The sequence below is a fragment of the Bubalus kerabau genome, chromosome 5 (assembly GCF_029407905.1).
Source record: "Bubalus kerabau isolate K-KA32 ecotype Philippines breed swamp buffalo chromosome 5, PCC_UOA_SB_1v2, whole genome shotgun sequence".
Classification (NCBI taxonomy): Eukaryota; Metazoa; Chordata; class Mammalia; order Artiodactyla; family Bovidae; genus Bubalus; species Bubalus kerabau.
In genome coordinates this window covers 75,240,883-75,259,387 of record NC_073628.1, presented here as the reverse complement: position 1 = coordinate 75,259,387, position 18,505 = coordinate 75,240,883, and the positions used below count along the sequence as shown (strand labels likewise).

The 18,505-nt window shown below is 37.5% G+C and overlaps 2 protein-coding genes across 3 annotated transcripts in view; one reads left to right on the top strand and one right to left on the bottom strand.

The window, feature by feature from the left end:
* GPATCH2 (G-patch domain containing 2) overlaps positions 1-18,505 on the top strand; it is a 473,250-nt gene that overhangs the window by 125,837 nt on the left and 328,908 nt on the right. The window lies entirely within an intron of this gene.
* The window catches only part of SPATA17 (spermatogenesis associated 17), a 238,168-nt gene that overhangs the window by 84,660 nt on the left and 135,003 nt on the right, over positions 1-18,505 (bottom strand). The window contains exons 7-8 of the mRNA XM_055583760.1: positions 10,473-10,676; positions 5,597-5,745 (exon numbers count right to left, since the gene is read on the bottom strand). Of these exons, the coding sequence (XP_055439735.1) occupies positions 5,597-5,745; positions 10,473-10,676 (353 nt within the window). The remainder of the gene's footprint in view (positions 1-5,596; positions 5,746-10,472; positions 10,677-18,505) is intronic.

The following is an 18,505-nucleotide window of genomic DNA, read 5'->3' as shown; positions in this document are numbered from 1 at the left end:
TAACATTTCTTTTGCCTCACAAGATACAATTAAGTTATGCAGAATGTGGAAACCAAAATGGTTTCAAAAGAAGCTACAAAACAATAGCTTCAGTTCTCTGAAGTTGAAGTTTGCATGCTCAGTTGTGTCCGACTCTTTGCAACCCCATGTACTGTAGCCCACTAGGCTTCTCTGTCCAGGTTCCTTCTAAGCAAGAATACTGAAGTTCTCTGAAAAAGTGGATTATTCATAGGCTGGTTGTTAAAACCCATTACTAAAGCTTTTTGCTAAAAATATGATAGCTTCAAATCGATAAGTAATTTCTTTAATATTCCCAACTTAGTGTGTCCCTGATTGGCTGGTTATCCTAAAAGCACTTTAAATCTGGAAGTTTCAGAGTAAATGGTTATTAGCAACACTATAGAGGTTGAAAATGTTTACAAGTATTCCACAGAAAGTACAAGCTGAGCACCTTTCTTTGAGGATGGCATTGATATCTGCTCTTTCTAGGTTTATCAAGGAAAATACTAAGAAAGGACACTCCAATATGTTTGATATGCAATGATTTCTGTAGAAATATCAGTATGGTTGGGTTTCCCAGGTGACTCAGTGGTAAAGAATCTGCCTGCCAATGCAGGAGATGCAGGAGACATTGGTCTGATCTCTAGGTTTAGAAGATTCCCTGGAGAAGGCAATGGCACCCCACTCCAGTACTCTTGCCTGGAGAATCCCATGGACGGAGGAGCCTGGAAGGCTGCAGTCCATGGGATCGCTGAGGGTCGGACACGACTGAGCAACTTCACTTTCACTTTTCACTTTCATACATTGGAGAAGGAAATGGCAACCTACTCTAGTGTTCTTGCCTGGAGAATCCCAGGGACAGGGGAGCCTGGTGGGCTGCCGTCTCTGGGGTCATACAGAGTCGGACATGACTGAAGTGATTTAGCAGCAGCAGCCAGTATTCTTGCCTGGGAAATCCCATGGACAGAGGAGCCTGGCAGGCTATGGTTTATAGGGTCACACAGAGCCAGACATGCCTTAGCAACTAAAACAACAATATGTGTGGTCAGTTATTTGTTTGAGAAGTTAATGTTATTTCATTAACCTTGGCATCACTGAAAATAGAAAATAATTCTGAATAATATAACTCTAGATATTCATCACTAAATTGCATATTTTGCTTGGCTGAGTCTGAGCAGCACTAATCTTCTATAATCTCTTTACTAAAAGAAATCTACCACCCCAAAATAATTGGGGGAAAAGTGTTTATTATTTTTTTATTCATTATATGTTGGGTAATAATCAATTATTGAAAGAATCTGCTGAATGCTCTACATCTAATATCTCACTTCAAGCAATCACTATAAAATGAAAAACTTCATGAAAATTACTTGAGATGCTTGCCAATTTTATCTTTCATATGAGTTTATTCAAAACTATTTAGTTTTCAAGAGTCTCTTCAGAAATGCATGATCAAAATAAAGCATATTATACATTCTTTCTGACTGATAAAACTATCAGTCAGAAAGTCAAAATCCACTGTGCTGGATAAGAGGCAATTCTAGTTTCTTTATAAACCAAAGCATACTTAGTAATATATTTTGGAATTATTATTATATAACATGTAATATAATTAGTACATATTATATAAATAAGTAACTGCAGTATGTATTATGTAGTTAACTTATGTAATTATTTATAATATATATTAAGTTATAATAATTAAAATAATTTAAATTACAATAATATAATAATTGCCTATTATTATTATTGATTATATATAATGGTAAATGATTATTATAAGATATTACAAAGATAATTTCAAGATACTTTATAGAATAATAATAATAATTTTAAAAAGCTTTTCTAGATTTTAAATTGTCTTTTTATAAATTCCATATAACTACTGATGACAAATGCCTGAAGTGAGAGGAAGTACTTTGGAGAAAGAGGTATGAATTGAGACACAAATCAATGATGCTAATATAATAATCTAAAATTGCATATGCTCTTAGATTGCCCTTTATCTTTCTCAATCATCTTCCTCGATATAAGGAAACTAAGCACTTACAGAATGTGGTCCACTGGAGAAGGGAATGGCAAACCCCTTCAGTATTCTTGCCTTGAGAACCCCATGAACAGTATGAAAAGGCAAAATGATAGGATACTGAAAGAGGAACTCCCCAGGTTGGTAGGTGCCCAATATGCCACTGGAGATTAGTGGAGAAATAACTCCAGAAAGAATGAAGGGATGGAGCCAAAGCAAAAACAATACCCAGTTGTGGATGTGACTGGTGATAAAAGCAAGGTCCAATGCTGTAAAGAGCAATATTGCATAGGAACCTGGAATGTCAGGTCCATGAATCAAGGCAAATTGGAAGTAGTCAAACAGGAGATGGCAAGAGTGAACATCGACATTCTAGGAATCAGCGAACTAAAATGGACTGGAATGGGTGAATTTAACTCAGATGACCATTATATCTACTACTGCAGGCAGAAATCCCTTAGGAGAAATGGAGTAGCCATCATAGTCAACAAAAGAGTCCGAAATGCAGTACTTGGATGCAATCTCAAAAACAACAGAATGATCTCTGCTCATTTCCAAGGCAAACCATTCAATATCACAGTAATCCAAGTCTATGCCCCAACCAGCAACGCTGAAGAAGCTGAACAGTTCTGTGAAGACCTACAAGACCTTTTAGAACTAACACCCAAAAAAGATGTCCTTTTCATTATAGGGGACTGGAATGCAAAAGTAGGAAGTCAAGAAACACCTGGAGTAACAGGCAAATTTGGCCTGGGAATACGGAATGAAGCAGGGCAAAGGCTAATAGAGTTTTGCCAAGAGAACGCACTGGTCATAGCAAACACTCTCTTCCAACAACACAAGAGAGGACTGTACACATGGACATCACCAGATGGTCAACACTGAAATCAGATTGATTATATTCTTTGCAGCCAAAGATGGAGAAGCTCTATACAGTCAGCAAAAACAAGACTGGCAGCTGACTGTGGCTCAGATCATGAACTCCTTATTGCCAAATTCAGACTTAAATTTAAGAAAGTAGGGAAAACCACTATACCATTCAGGTATGACCTAAATCAAATCCTTTATGATTATACAGTGGAAGTGAGAAATACATTTAAGGGACTAGATCTGATAGACAGAATACCTGATGAACTATGGACAGAGGTTCGTGACATTGTACAGGAGACGGGGATCAAGACCATCCCCATGGAAAAGAAATGCAAAAAAGCAAAGTGGCTGTCTGAGGAGGCCTTACAAATAGCTGTGAAAAGAAGAGAAGTGAAAAGCAAAGGAGAAAAGGAAACATATAAGCATCTGAATGCAGAGTTCCAAAGAATAGCAAGAAGAGATAAGAAAGCCTTCCTCAGCGATCAGTGCAAAAAAATGGAGGAAAATGACAGAATGGGAAAGACTAGAGATCTCTTCAAGAAAATTAGAGATACCAAGGGAACATTTCATGCAAAGATGGGGTCAATAAAGGACAGAAATGGTATGGACCTAACAGAAGCAGAAGATATTAAGAAGAGGTGGCAGGAACACACAGAAGAACTGTACAAAAAAGATCTTCACGACCCAGGTAATCACGATGGTGTGATCACTCACCTAGAACCAGACATCCTGGAATGTGAAGTCAGGTGGGCCTTAGAAAGCATCACTATGAACAAAGCTAGTAGAGGTGATGGAATTCCAGTTGAGCTATTTCAAATCCTGGAAGAGGATGCTGTGAAAGTGCCACACTCAATATGCCAGCAAATCTGGAAAACTCAGCAGTGGCCACAGGACTGGAAAAGGTCAGTTTTCATTCCAATCCCAAAGAAAGGTAATGCCAAAGAATGCTCAAACTACCACACCATTGTACTCATCGCACACGCTAGTAAAGTAATGCTCAAAATTCTTCAAGCCAGGCTTCAGCAATACATGAACTGTGAACCTCCAGATGTTCAAGCTGGTTTTAGAGAAGGCAGAGGAACCAGAGATCAAATTGCCAACATCCGCTGGATCATCGAAAAAGCAAGAGAGTTCCAGAAAAACATTTATTTCTGCTTTATTGACTATGCCAAAGCCTTTGACTGTGTGGATCACAATCAACTGTGGAAAATTCTGAAAGAGATGGGAATACCAGACCACCTGACCTGCCTTCTGAGAAACCTGTATGCAGATCAGGAAGCAACAATTAGAACTGGACATGAACAACAGACTGGTTCCAAATAGGAAAAGGAGTACGTCAAGGCTGTATATTGTCACCCTGCTTATTTAACTTTTACACAGAGTACATCATAAGAAACACTGGGCTGGAAGAAGCACAAGCTGGAATCAAGATTGCTGGAAGAAATACCAATGACCTCAGATATGCAGATGACACCACCCTTATGGCAGAATGTGAAGAGGAACTAAAAAGCCTCTTGATGAAAGTGAAAGAGAAGAGTGAAAAAGTTGTCTTTTAAAGCTCAATATTCAGAAAACTAAGATCATGGCATCTGGTCCCATCACTTCATGGGAAATAGATGGGGAAACAGTGGAAGAAACAGTGTCAGACTTTATTTTTCTGGGCTCCAAAATCACTGCAGATGGTGATTGCAGTGAAATTAAAAGACGCTTACTCCTTGGAAGGAAAGTTATGACCAACCTAGATAGCATATTCAAAAGCAGAGACATTACTTTGCCAACAAAGGTCCGTCTAGTCAAGGCTATGGTTTTTCCTGTAGTCATGTATAGATGTGAAAGTTGGACTTTGAAGAAAGCTGAGCCCCGAAGAATTGATGCTTTTGAAGTGTGGTGTTGGAGAAGACTCTTGAGAGTCCCTTGGACTGCAAGGAGATCCAACCAGTTCATTCTAAAGGAGATCAGTCCAGTGTGTTCTTTGGAAGGACTGATGCTAAAGCTGAAACTCCAATACTTTGGCCACCTCATGCAAAGAGTTGACTCATTGGAAAAGACTCTAATGCTGGGAGGGATCGGGGGCAGGAGGAGAAGGGGACGACAGAGGATGAGATGGCTGGATGGCATCATCGACTCGATGGACATGAGTTTGTGTGAACTCCAGGAGTTGGTGATGGACAGGGAGGCCTGGCGTGCTGCAATTCATGGGGTCGCAAAGAGTCAGACATGACTGAGCGACTGAACTGAACTGAACTGAAACACTTACAGTGCACCTGCCTTATTAAAATGACAGTTTCATATCAATGTATCAAAATAAAATTTAGTTCACCTTAAGAGAAATGTTTTTGTTCTGTTGGATCTAATTTTAGAAGCATGAGAAATATGAATATTTTCACTGGATAATGAAGGAAATTATCTTTACAGATATATGGAAAATGATCACTTATCCCCTTAAAATGCCATTCAATCTTTTCTTTTTTCCTCTGAGTAATATATACATATTTGCGTAATATGTATGTGTATAAAATTAACATCATCATCAATACCAACCTTATCTAAAACACTTGCATATCGAAAAATGGATGTCTCTGAATAGGTCAGGGGTGGTTTACCTTTTAACACAAATAAAATGTTAGCACATAGGAAATATTTTTAAAAACTTAAGGGACCAAATATGGTACAGCTATTTCTTTTAAGCTAAGAACTTACATATTGTCATTCACATTTCGCGCCCATTCCTGCTTCTGGAGCTGTGCTCTGGCCTCAGTCAGCCCATCGATGGGTTCCGCCACCCGCAGTGTTGGTTCCAGAGGCTTGTAGCGCTGTTCCAAAACTTCCGAAATGTCGCGGAATGGTCCCTGACAAGACAGGAGGACGTAAATATTTTACGATTTATCATCAAGCCTACTAAATATCTACAAAGAAAAGCAAGTAGCATTTACTAAATTATTTTTAAACAAGAACTTATTCTTGTCTGAATTAGAAAATGCACGAGGTAAGAGCATCACATCATCAAGAAACGTTCAGACAAGTTCAAGTGATTATACTAAAAATGTTTGAAATTAGGCAGAATTTCCCCTACTTACTAGTTTTCATATAAGAATCAGTTAACTTGCAGTTATAAAAGTTGCTTTGTTTTCTAATTTTAAAAAGCCCATTTCTTATAATTTAAAAAGAATTCGCTCCCTTTTTGAGTAAGCAAAAATACTAGGAAAGATTCTTGGGCACAGCTTTCAAACAGATAGAAATAGGATGGCAAGTTTTTTTTTTTTTTTTTTAATAAAGTTTTTAGGTGAATACCAAGTCTTACATTTGGTGGCCTCCCTCCAGATAAGGAAGAGCCATATTTTAAAGCATTTTAAGTGTTTTTATATAAAATTCTAAATTCTATTGCTTAATAATTGTTCTGTTGGATCCAATTTTAGAAGCATCAGAAATATGAGTAATTTCACTGGATAATGAAGGAAATTATCTTCACAGATGCATGGAAAGTGGTCCTTTACCCCCTTAAAATAACCTTAAATAATTTTATTTAGTCACAAATAAAATATTTGTGATTTATCATTTAATGGGACAAATATATAGCAAAGTCCTTAAGCTCCAATGGTATGAAGTGGTTTATAGCATATTGCACCTTTAAATTAGCAGTTACTTACAGTAGTTACTACAAGCTACTGGTTGTCTAGTTAGTATCATGTGAAACACACTACGAAACAGAAGCAGCTCAAGATTGTGCTGTGCAATCAATTACATTTTGTTTTCGCTACCATTGTTGTGCAGAAGTGATATAAAATGGACAAAGATTTCTAATCATATCCCTTATCCTTAAAGATCTCTTGTTTAAATAGGTTATCACTAACAAGACACAGCTGGAGTTACTGCAAGCACTGAGTGAAGACTGTGGGGCTAATAAAAAGAAATGATTCACGCCTCATTTATGTTCACTTATGTTTTACATTAATAGAAACCAATAATAGGAACCAGTTACCATAAAAGTCATGGACCGTAAATAACACAAATGGCAAATAAGTATCATCTAGTACTTTTCACAGCTGGACAGGAGGATTGCTATATTTGAAAGTAGTTAATGGATTTTTATTGGAACTTTAGTTTTTAAAGATACAGTAACATGATGACAAGTTCACAATTAAGAACTCAAATAGGGTATTGTTTAGATTTTTAATCCTCCACTTGACAAATGTGTGATTTGAACAATATTTGGTTGTGCTGTGATTTAAACAATATTTGGTTGTGATTTGAACAATATTTGGTTGTGCTCTCAGGGGCAAATTATTTCTCTAGACCCTTTCTCTTCAAATGTTGAGATGGAATAATAACTATCTCACAAAATTGCTCTTGAGATAATGCAAGACAATATAAGTAACACTCAGCATTGTATTTAGAACATATTAATAATATATACTAAAATTGTAATCCTAGCTTAATTATTATTATTTCACTACTCCTAGTTTTGAGAGAAGCTTGAAAAGATTTTGAACAATGGTAGCATCTAATATATAAGCAAAAAGCCAAGGCTATGACTTTGAAGGAACTGGTGTTCACAAGGGGTAAAGTCTTCTTGGTGGTCAAATCCTGCCTTCTGACCTTTGTTGATGTATCAATACAATACATACCCATTTTTAGGCCTATTCCACTACTTGTTCTGGAACTTGCTCTTCCCAATAAGATTAGGAAATGAAAGAGGAGAAATTTTACTTAAGCAGCAAAATTTAGAATAAAAATAGACCCACTCTTCTTTTCTCATTCACTAGAATCTTCAGGACCACAGTCCTTGATAATGTCCATCTTTCTATGTGTTTCGGTGCCTGGTCCATACATGTATATTTTAGACAATGAATACCTTGCCTTTGAGCTGAATACCTTCCTGGTTAGCCAACTTGACAGCTGCTGTCAAGGTTCTCTTGTGCCAAGGCTTCTACTGACTTGTGTTTTTGTTGACAGGCTCTTTTAGACCTCAAGGGATCACTTGTACGAATCATACCTGGAGTGAGATGGCACCCCAAATTTCAGACAAAACTTCAAATGTCAGCTCCTCTCATTGTACTCATTTTCAAATACTCATTCCTAGAGTGTGTAGACCATTCAGGATTCAACCTGAACCTGAAAGTCTTCTTGGATTCTTAGCTATAACTCTCCAATATTTGACAATGTGAGTCCAATTATAAGTCAAATAAATTCTTCTATATTTTTTAATAACCCACATTACTTTATAGTCATCTTATATTTATAAACTTTTATCAAAGCTTAAATAATAGTGGGAAAAAAATTAATGTTATTATTGTCTCACACATCTAAGAAATTTACCTCACAAGTACAGACAGACTGTCAGAGTGTAAATATTATTATTTGGACTGTAGCACATGTAATCTCATATGTCCCCAGTCACGTGTGTACATTTTTATTATAGGTAAGTACAGGAAATTGGTTTCCTATCCTGCGAAAACAGGACAGGAAAGAAGGAGGGGAAAAAAAGCAAGAAAGGAAGGGAGTAAGAAGAAGTCAAAGATGATAAGAGAGAAGGTGAGAAGAGAAGGTGAGTGAAGAAAGAAAGTGAAAGGAAAATAAGAGAAAGAAGGAAAAGAATGTGTGATGGGGTGGGGCGGAGAACCAGGGCTAAGAAGGAAGGAGATGGGGAAAGAAGGAAAGGGAAAGGAAATTACTAGCAGGGGTAATTATTTTGTTTTATGTTAGATAAATGTATTCTATGATTATGTGCACATGTGTGATTATGTGCACATATGATTATGTGCGCACCTATATATGTATATGTGTATGTACATACACATATATAAAATAAAATCTTCCATACAGATGTGTATTCCATATATATATGAATGTATATCTTTATGTAAATGTATACATATTTTATTACATTATGCAAATACATATATATCTTCATATATATACCACTGTGGTACAGTAAGAAATATTTGGTCTTTGTCCCTGGTTCCTGGCATAGAGCTCCTAAAATCTTTGCAATTTCCCAATGACAGGAGTATCTTTTGCTGCTCATGGCAAGATTACACCTAAGTTTATGCTAATAAGATGACTTAGGCTAGAGACCCTAAGTCTCTCAGCCTCCGGATGAGACCAGTCACCAGAAAGACCAAGTGATCAGAAGACTGGCACTTCCAGCCCCATCTGTGATCTCCAGGGAAGGGAACACTATAGAGACTGAATGAGGAGAGACAGAGACAGGAAAACAACAACCATGTGAGTGACCTTGGTAGAGGATCTCCCCACCCTCCTCTCCTTCCACCCACTGCCGAGCTTTGATACAAAATTACAGCCCCAACTGACACCTTGACTGCAACTTCATGAGAGGTTTTCTTCAGTCAGAGGCACTCACCTAAGCTGGACCTGCAACGCTGATCCACAGAAACTGAGCAAAGAAATGTGTGTTGGTTGATGCCATCAGACTTTGGAGTAACTTGTTATACAGCAATAGATACACAGGGGCAAACCTGTATGTGAAGCTAGTCCGTAGCAGTTCTGGAAGCCTGGCTGCATGAACCAAAGTCAGTCCATTTCCAGGTGGATGCTTCCTGGAGGCAGTTTGTCTAGTCCAGTTTAAATAGGGGTGGGGGCGGGAACAGCAACAGAAGTGTTGTTCTCTGGGACTTTCAGGACGGTGACAATCATCAAAACTCACCCCACTCCACCCTTTAGCCCTAGAAAGTCATGGATTGATCCTGCTATATCTTAATCCATAGTGAAGATTTTTTTTTTGTCTTTGCTTAAATTTTGCATTTTGGGTCCCCCCCCTTCTAATTCTCCAAGTTACACTTTTTCAGTGACTCCCATCCAAATTAGGTTGATAACTGTATATGATTACATGAATCATCAGGCTTCCCCAGTGGCTCAGCAGTAAAGAATCCACCTGGAATGCAGAAGAGGCAGGAGACATGGATTCGATTTGTGGGTCAGGAACATTCCCTGGAGGAGGGTATGGCAACCCACTCCAGTGTTCTTGCCTGGAGAAACCCTTGGACAGAGGAGTTTGGTGGGTTCCAGTCCATAGGGTTGCATAGAGCCGGCTACGACTGAAGCAACTTGGTACGCACACATGTACAAGAACCACCAGATGAGAGGTCAATAATATATAGGATTTTTCTAGCAACAACAGGTTATAACAAATGCCATTACCACAATATTGTTACATAAAAAAGATACATCCTAGCCCCAAATTCTATGTGTTATTTTCATAGTCAGAACAATAAAATTCAGTACCAAGGAAACATTTGAATATTTCTTTGGTATATATTTAAAATGCACTTCATTTTTATTATTGAAAATTAGATTTGGGGGAATTATCTGGCAGTCCGGTGGCTAGGACTCAGTGCTATCACTGCCGAGGACCCAGGTTCAATCCCTGATCAGGGAATAAGATCCCACAAGCTGCACGTCATGGCCAAAAAAAAATTAGATTCAGTAAAAAGTAATTTTTCTTTCTATTCACAAAGGCAAAACAAAACACAATAACTAAAACAACAACAACAACAACAACAACAAAACAGAAAGAATACGATCACTGGGACAATTCTGATGTAAGATTAATGCGTACCTGACAGCGTTTCCTGTCAATAGGGGGCAGAACTCCGGACCGAGGAAAGGACCGGGCGCTGGTGCAAGCGAGCCAGTCGCTAAGGCAGACGGAGTGCTTCCGCTTCACTTCAGGGAGTCGGTGTGTTAGAGGCTTAGCCTTCTGCAGCCTCAGCTCCCATGGGTCAGGATCTTTTCTGAACGGTGAATTATATATTCCTGGAATCTAAAGCAGAACCACATCATTTTGGTTTTATCTTTCATTTTCACATAAAATAAAGGGAAGATAAAGTTGTCCCAGACAAATTTGACTATTTTAAACTATATAAGAGGTGGACTTCAGATTCATCTAAGTGAAAGAAAGAAGTGTTAGTCGCTCAGTGGCTCAGTTGCTCAGTGTGGGACTCGTTGCGACCCCACCAGCCTCCTCTATCCATGGGATTCCGCAGGCAAGAATACTGGAGTGGATTGCCAGTCCATTTCCAGGGGATCTTCCTGACCTAGGGATCAAACCCAGGTCTCCTGCATTGCAGGCAGGTTCTTTACCCTCTGAACCACAGGGAAGTCCAATTTGTCTAAGGAGATTACAAAAGACCCTTTGTCTCCACGCCAACAGTTTCGGAACCATTCATGGTTGAAAACTAAATACACTAAGAACAACTGAGCTATAGTTTCTGCCACACATGACATATTTGACATAATTACCTGAGGAAAAAATAACAGAAGGACCTTAAGGCATTCATGTTGTTTTCTAACCATTAACTATGTATATGTATATTTAACCATCTCTAGAAGTCATACATTCACACACAAACTGAAATATATAATGTTTGAACTAGTTTCAGGTACAAAGTATGAACTTAATAAATATTTGATTATTTGAATGATTATTCATTATACAACCCAACTAATGGTAGTCATTTTAAGTTCTTTAAAATAATAATCTAAACAGTATATGATAAAAATACATGTGTATGTATATATATGTGTGTGTATATGTGTGTTTTTATGTATATAATCATTCAAAATAACATCCTATATTTTTTCATTATTGGACTATAATTGCTTTACAATATTGTGTTAGTTTCTGTTGTACAACAAAGTGGATCAGCTAGATGTATACATCCTTTATTTAATGAGTTGTATCCACGTGGTTCTGTAATGTAACATTACCCCTGTTGTTTTATGACTGGCCTTGTCACACTCTGCATGAGAATAGTCAAGACTTATTTAATACAGTTCCTGTTATGAAATAGTGGTTCCATAGATGTACATGGAATAAAGGTTAAATTCAAGTTTATAGTCCATTTTCTGAAAATTCAATGATGTTTGAATACACAAACCATATAGAACTACAGTTTTTACTCCTTTCATACATACAAATGCATATTCATGAAGAAAACCTATATTTTAAAGGACAGAATGACTTGTTTGGTTGTTCTGCAGTCATTCAATATAAAGAATGTATCCATTTAGCCTGTTTTTCCTAAAAATGTGCTTTTCTCTTATGCCACTATCAGATTCATAAATATTTCTAGTTGTTATATTTACCTCTTCAGAATAAGCAAGTCTAAAGTATTAGGATTAACTACAGTAGTTGCCTTTGAAGAGCTATCCTGAGGAATAGTATAATTTTATATTTCATAAGATAAAATATATTTTATTTTATATTTCCAGTCTAGCACCTCAGTAAGTATTAACCTGTGTGTGTGTGTGTGTGTGTGTGTGTGTGTGTGTTCAGTTGTGTCCACATGGACTATAGCCATGCCAGGCAAACCCATGGACTATGGAGTGAGTAGCCTTTCCCTTCTCCAGGGGATCTTCCCAACCCACGGATTGAACCCAGGTCTCCCACATTGCAGGTGGATTCTTTACCAGCTGAGCCACAAGGGAAGCCCAAGAATACTGGAGTGGGTAGCCTATCCCTTTTCTAGGGGATCTTCCCAACCCAGGAACTGAACTGGGATCTCCTGCATTGCAGGCAGATTCTTTACCAGCTGAGCTTTCAGGGAAGACCTATTTCATAATATAAAATATATTTTATTTTATATTTCCAGGCTAACTCCTCAGTAAGTATTAACCTCTCCGTGTGTGTGTTCAGTTGTGTCCACATGGACTATAGCCATGCCAGGCGAACCCATGGACTATAGCCCACCAGTCTCCTCTGTCCATGGAGTTTTCCAGGCAAGAATACTGGAGTGGGTTGCCATTTTCTACTCCAGGTGATCTTCCTGACCCAGGGATCGAACCTGAATCTCCTGAATAGACATGAGGATGCTTTACCACTAGTGCCACCTGGAAAGCCCATATTCAAGTTCAAGTTCAAGTTCAGCCGCTCAGTCGTGTCCAACCCTTTGCGATCCCATGAATCGCAGCATGCCAGGCCTCCCTGTCCATCACCATCCCGGAGTTCACTCAAACTCACATCCATCAAGTCGGTGATGCCATCCAGTCATCTCATCCTCTGGTGTCCCCTTCTCCTCCTGCCCCCAACACCTCCCAGCATCAGAGTCTTTTCCAATGAGTCAACTCTTTGCATGAGGTGGCCAAAGTACTGGAGTTTCAGTTTTAGCATCATTCCTTCCAAAGAACACCCAGGACTGATCTCCTTTAGAATGGACAGGTTGGATCTCCTTGCAGTCCAAGGGACTCTCAAGAGTCTTCTCCAACACCACAGTTCAAAAGCATCAATTCTTAGGCTCTCAGCTTTCTTCACAGTCCAACTCTTACATCCATACATGACTACTGGAAAAACCCTAGCCTTGACTAGACGGACCTTTGTTGGCAAAATAATGTCTCTGCTTTTCAATATGCTATCTAGGTTGGTCACAACTTTCCTTCCAAGGAGTAAGCGTCTTTTAATTTCATGGCTGCAATCACCATCTGCAGTGATTTTGGAGCCCCCCAAAATAAAGTCTGAAGCCCATATTAACCTCTATCTAATTTTGAACTGTGGTGTTGGTGAAGACTCTTGAGAATCCCTTGGACTGCAAGGAGATCCAACCAGTCCATCTTAAAGGAAATCAGTCTGGAATAATCACTGGAAGGACTGATGCTGAAGCTGAAGCTCCAGCACTTTGGCCACCTCATGCAAAGAGTTGACTCATTGGAAAAGTCTCTGATGCTGGGAGGGATTGGAGGCAGGAGGAAAAGGGGATGACAGGGGATGAGATGGCTGGATGGCATCACTGACTCAATGGACGGAAGTCTGAGAGAACTCTGGGAGTTGGTGATGGACAGAAAAGCCTGGCGTGTTGCAGTCCATGGGGTCGCAAAGAGTCGGATATGACTGAGATGGCTAACTAATACCACAGGAAGGGAATTATCAAGCCATGATAATTTCCCACAGATTGATTTGTCAAGTATCAGCCAGTGTATTCAGAAAAGGACAGAGAGAGAGCCAAGGAGTGGTACATGAACTCGGGCAAACTCTGTGAGATGGTGAAGGAGAGGCAAGCCTGGCATGCTGCAGTCAATTGGGTTGCAAAGAGTTGGGCATGACTTGGTGACAAACAACAACAAGAGTATCAACTCAGACTACATTTCAAGTCCCATTTCCAATGCTTCCTTAATTGCTTGGGGATAAGTCTATCATAGTGCCTATCACATTGTTTCGTAATTATCTTTGTATGTGTCGGTCTTCCCTAAACAAGCAGCTGGAGCACAGGGGCTCTGTTTTAGGTATTTTTGCATCTCCAGATGCTGGGACGGATTGGGGGCAGGAGAAGGGGATGACAGAGGATGAGATGGCTGGATGGCATCACCGACTCGATGCACATGAGTTTGGGTGAACTCTGGGAGTTGGTGATGGACAGGGAGGCCTGGCGTGCTGCAATTCATGGGGTCGCAGAGAGTCGGACACGACTGATCGACTGAACTGAACTGAACTGAGGGCCTACCAAAGTGCTTGACACTCAAATAATGAATGCTAAATGCTTATAGAGAAAAACAATGCACTGTTCAGAAAGGCCCATGAAGTCTATTTTACTTTTACTTTCCCAAGCCACATAAATATCTTAGTAAAATTTGAGTTTATTTCAAAAATCTTACTGACTTCTTTTAAAGTTTTAGATTATATCCTTTTCACCTTTCTTAACACTTCAATTTCACTTTGCTTTTGAATACACTGTGATCTAGAACCAAATTATTCTGGACCTATGGAGTCACCTCCAATGCAATTTTTTCCTATGCTAAGGAAAAAGTTAATGTAAGTATATTTACCTATTTTAAAAATGTTTTGAATTGACTCTCCTTTGAGAAATTTTCCCTATATAATTCATACAAGAAAGAAAGAATTGAAAACATTATAGGCATTGTATAAGCCATTTTTAATGCCATGTTAACATATTCTTACTATAATACTAAATACAGAACAAGGTGGACACATAAGCAGATATTTTTAATGATGCTAATGTAAGAAAATCTATACACACACATATTCGAAGTAGCTTTCAGTAGATAGTAACTTTTAAGTGGATGGTAATTTTCATATGATTTTTTGGGTGATTGTCTAAGATGAGACTATGTATCCATTGTAATGAGAAATAACAATAAATATTATACTATTATATTTGATATAATAGTATAAAAAGACTAAAGAGACTAAAAAAACTAGTCTGACATAAAGCAGAATTAAATCTTCATATTTTATGAAAGACATACAAAAGAATAGAATTCTGTTTTGTGATGATCTAGTTAACTGAAATCCATTAGTCTATCATTTCCATAATTTAACAGATTAAAATGGCAAAATACATACAATGTAACTAGATTATAATTTATCATTTAAAAATATCTATCTACCTGAATAACAGCAACCCACTGCTAACTTTACCCCATTAGCAATCTTTGATCTCCTTCACATTTGCATGCACATGTATACATAGGCTAGATGGGAAATGCAAATAGATCAGTAGACATGATAGCTTTCTTAAATTATATTTTGCAACCTATATGGAGACCTCCTCATGTGTATTCTCTTTGCAATTTCAATCATATATAGATGAAAAATATATTTTAATTGAATGGAAAATGTATCATTTAAAATCTTCAAGGTGTCAGTATTTTAGAAATTAATTTAATACATTTGCCTAACTTTTGTCAATGAAAATGGTCCAACCCCCACAATCCCTATAGCAAGCAAATACCCTATTTATATTAATACAGTATTCATTTAATTATTATTTTCTTTAAGTAAATAAAACAGCCTTAACTACTGTCTCCATGGCTATATTTCATTAATTTGCAAGCCACTTTGTGACTAAGGGTTTGTTGTGGATTTTTTAAAAAAATATTACTATGAGTCACAGTAATAAGTAAAAAGTTAATCCTCAGGGACTATGACATATTTTTCCGTTTTCACATTTTTCACAACTTAGAAGGGCTACTGCCAGGCTTGCTTTGGGGACTTCATTTTCAGCAATAATTTTCTAGAGTGACCAACACTATGGGGAAATCTGTGCTAACTGTTTAAAAAAAAAAAAAAAGAAGCCTACAACTGAGTTATTTGCAGTACTGTCATGCTAACATTCAACTCAATAAGACCCAAGAAATCTCAGGAGAGGACGCTGCTAATAGCTTCTTACTGACCTCCCTGGATCAGGCCTGGCTGCTGACTGGTGGCCCAGTGGTGAATACGGCAAATGAGGTGTGAAAGCACTGATTTTTTTTTTTTTTTTTTAAGGCTATGATTCTGACTCGTCAAAAGGAAAGGAAAAAAAGGCAATGAGTTATATAATAGATATATTTTTTTCTTGAATTTCCCCCTTCAGGCCCTCCATCATGGGAACTTAAGCATGACCTGGAATATTAATTATGTCAGGTTGAACAACGAACAAATGTACCATTTGTTACCCAGTCACCCTTAGAATTACATTAATATTTTGAACCATTCCATATTTTTAACAATCTATCAGTTGGCTCTCCTCTGTTTCTATCCTTACACCAAAGTATTCTAAGGGAAAGTACTTTAAAAATGCAATTGATTTGAAAGCAAATGGATATAGTTGTTCTATTTGGCACATCTACAGCTGTATTTCGTGAAGAATGTTTTTATGGTCATTTTCCACTCATACGCTGACCTTTATTTTGTAATTGCCTGGAGGAAGCCATAGTCTAATTTTTTTCTCTTCTCCTTGTTATTGAGGTTTACTTGTAAAACAAGTTTCTGAAAAATAAAAAGAATTTTAAACCGGACCACATACACCTATAATTCCCATAGACAGATACTAGTGCTTCAATTTCAGATTTTATCAGATGAGAAACACTGATTTCTCATGATTTCAAAAGTGAGTGAAATCACTCAGTCGTGTCTGACTCTTTGCAACCCCATGAACTATAGCCTGCCAGCCTCCTCCATCCATGGAATTTTTCAGGCAAGAATACTGGAGTGGGTTGCCATTTCCTTCAAAGTAACTGCTTATTCCAGGAATGAAGTACTCTACAGGGTAGGTGGGAGTATTTAACTTTTACTTCTGCAAATGACAATTACATAGCAAACAGGAGCCACTGATTGCCATAAAAAGAAACAAAATTTAAAAGTATTTTTTCATATATACAATACTATATATAAAATAGGCAAATAATAAGGAGCTACCTTATAGTACAGTATACTCAATTTCTTTTAAAAAAAATTTTATTGAAGTATAGTTGATATACAATGCTGTGTTAGTCTCAAATATACAGTAAAGTGGTTCAGTTATACATACATATGTACATTCATACATATGTATATTCTTTTTCAGATTCTTTTCCCTTATTGGTTATTGTAAAATACTGAATGTAGTTCTCCTCAATATCTTGTAATAACCTATAATGGAGAAGTATCTGAAAAAGAGTATATACATATGTACAACTGAATCACTTTGCTGTACACTTGATACTAACAAAATATTGTAAATTTTATTATACTTCAATTTAAAAAAAGATCTTAAAAGAGTATTTTCTTGCCCCATTAGTTAGATTCTGTGAATACCATGAGAGATGAACTGTTCTAAATGGAGGACTGTCTAAAATACGTGTGGGTTCGAAGTTTCTGTAAAATGTGATTTTAAAAAATAACGCTGGGCAAGCACACAGAAGAGTAGCAAAGGTTTCTAATAACTGGAAAAGTGGAAGTGGGCCAGGGAAGTGTGAATGAAATATCTGCCGGGGTGGGGACTACCGAATCAACACTGACCAATGCACTTCACCATAATTATCGGGACATACTAGTGCCAGGGCATTTATAAAACTCCCACTCAGCAAACAATCGCTCTGCCATTAAGAGATAGTCAAGAGTGTTAACACCGTCACGGGCCAGCATTTAGTAAGATATTCTACATTCAATTACTCTTGCTGAGAACAAAAAGGAAACATGGTCATTTCTCAGATACAGACAATAGTCATGTTAACCCTCAACACAGCACTGCAGAAGGAATAACAATTTCATGGAGACATTAGGGATTCACAGAGAATATTTTTGGAATAGTTCTTACCTATCCAAGGCAATATTTTTTTAAAAAATTATTACTGACTACAAATGCTTTTTCTCGTCTTTCACTCTATGAAGACATAAAATGTTTAAATGTCTTCAGTCAAAAGAAAGAGGGGTCATGTCATGTTAAATGCAAATCCCAGGTATAGCTGGCTTTATTAGTTAACAAATGGTTTTTATGAATCATTAGGATATCCTAGTCATTATTATCATATGTTAAGATATTCTCATGAAATGTTGATTTAAATGAAGAAATTTTAATAAGAAAACATTCTCTATATATTAATTCAGTTCAATAAATATTGAGCGTCTACTAACTTTAGAAACACTTTGCTGGATCTCAGGTGGGTACAGAGATGAATAAAAAGTGATCACTCCCATCAAGCTGTTCTTGGGCGGAGGAGGTGAGAGGGATTAGGAAAACAATTTTGTTACTGGTAACAACATAACCAGCCTGTGGTAAGTATCTTCTAGTAACCTGTATAAGAAGTATACACCAAAGGTTATGGTAAAGGTATGTATCCTTTAGAAAACCCTGTGGAAAGAGGATCTGAATTTGTTCTAAAGATGTGTAGAATTTT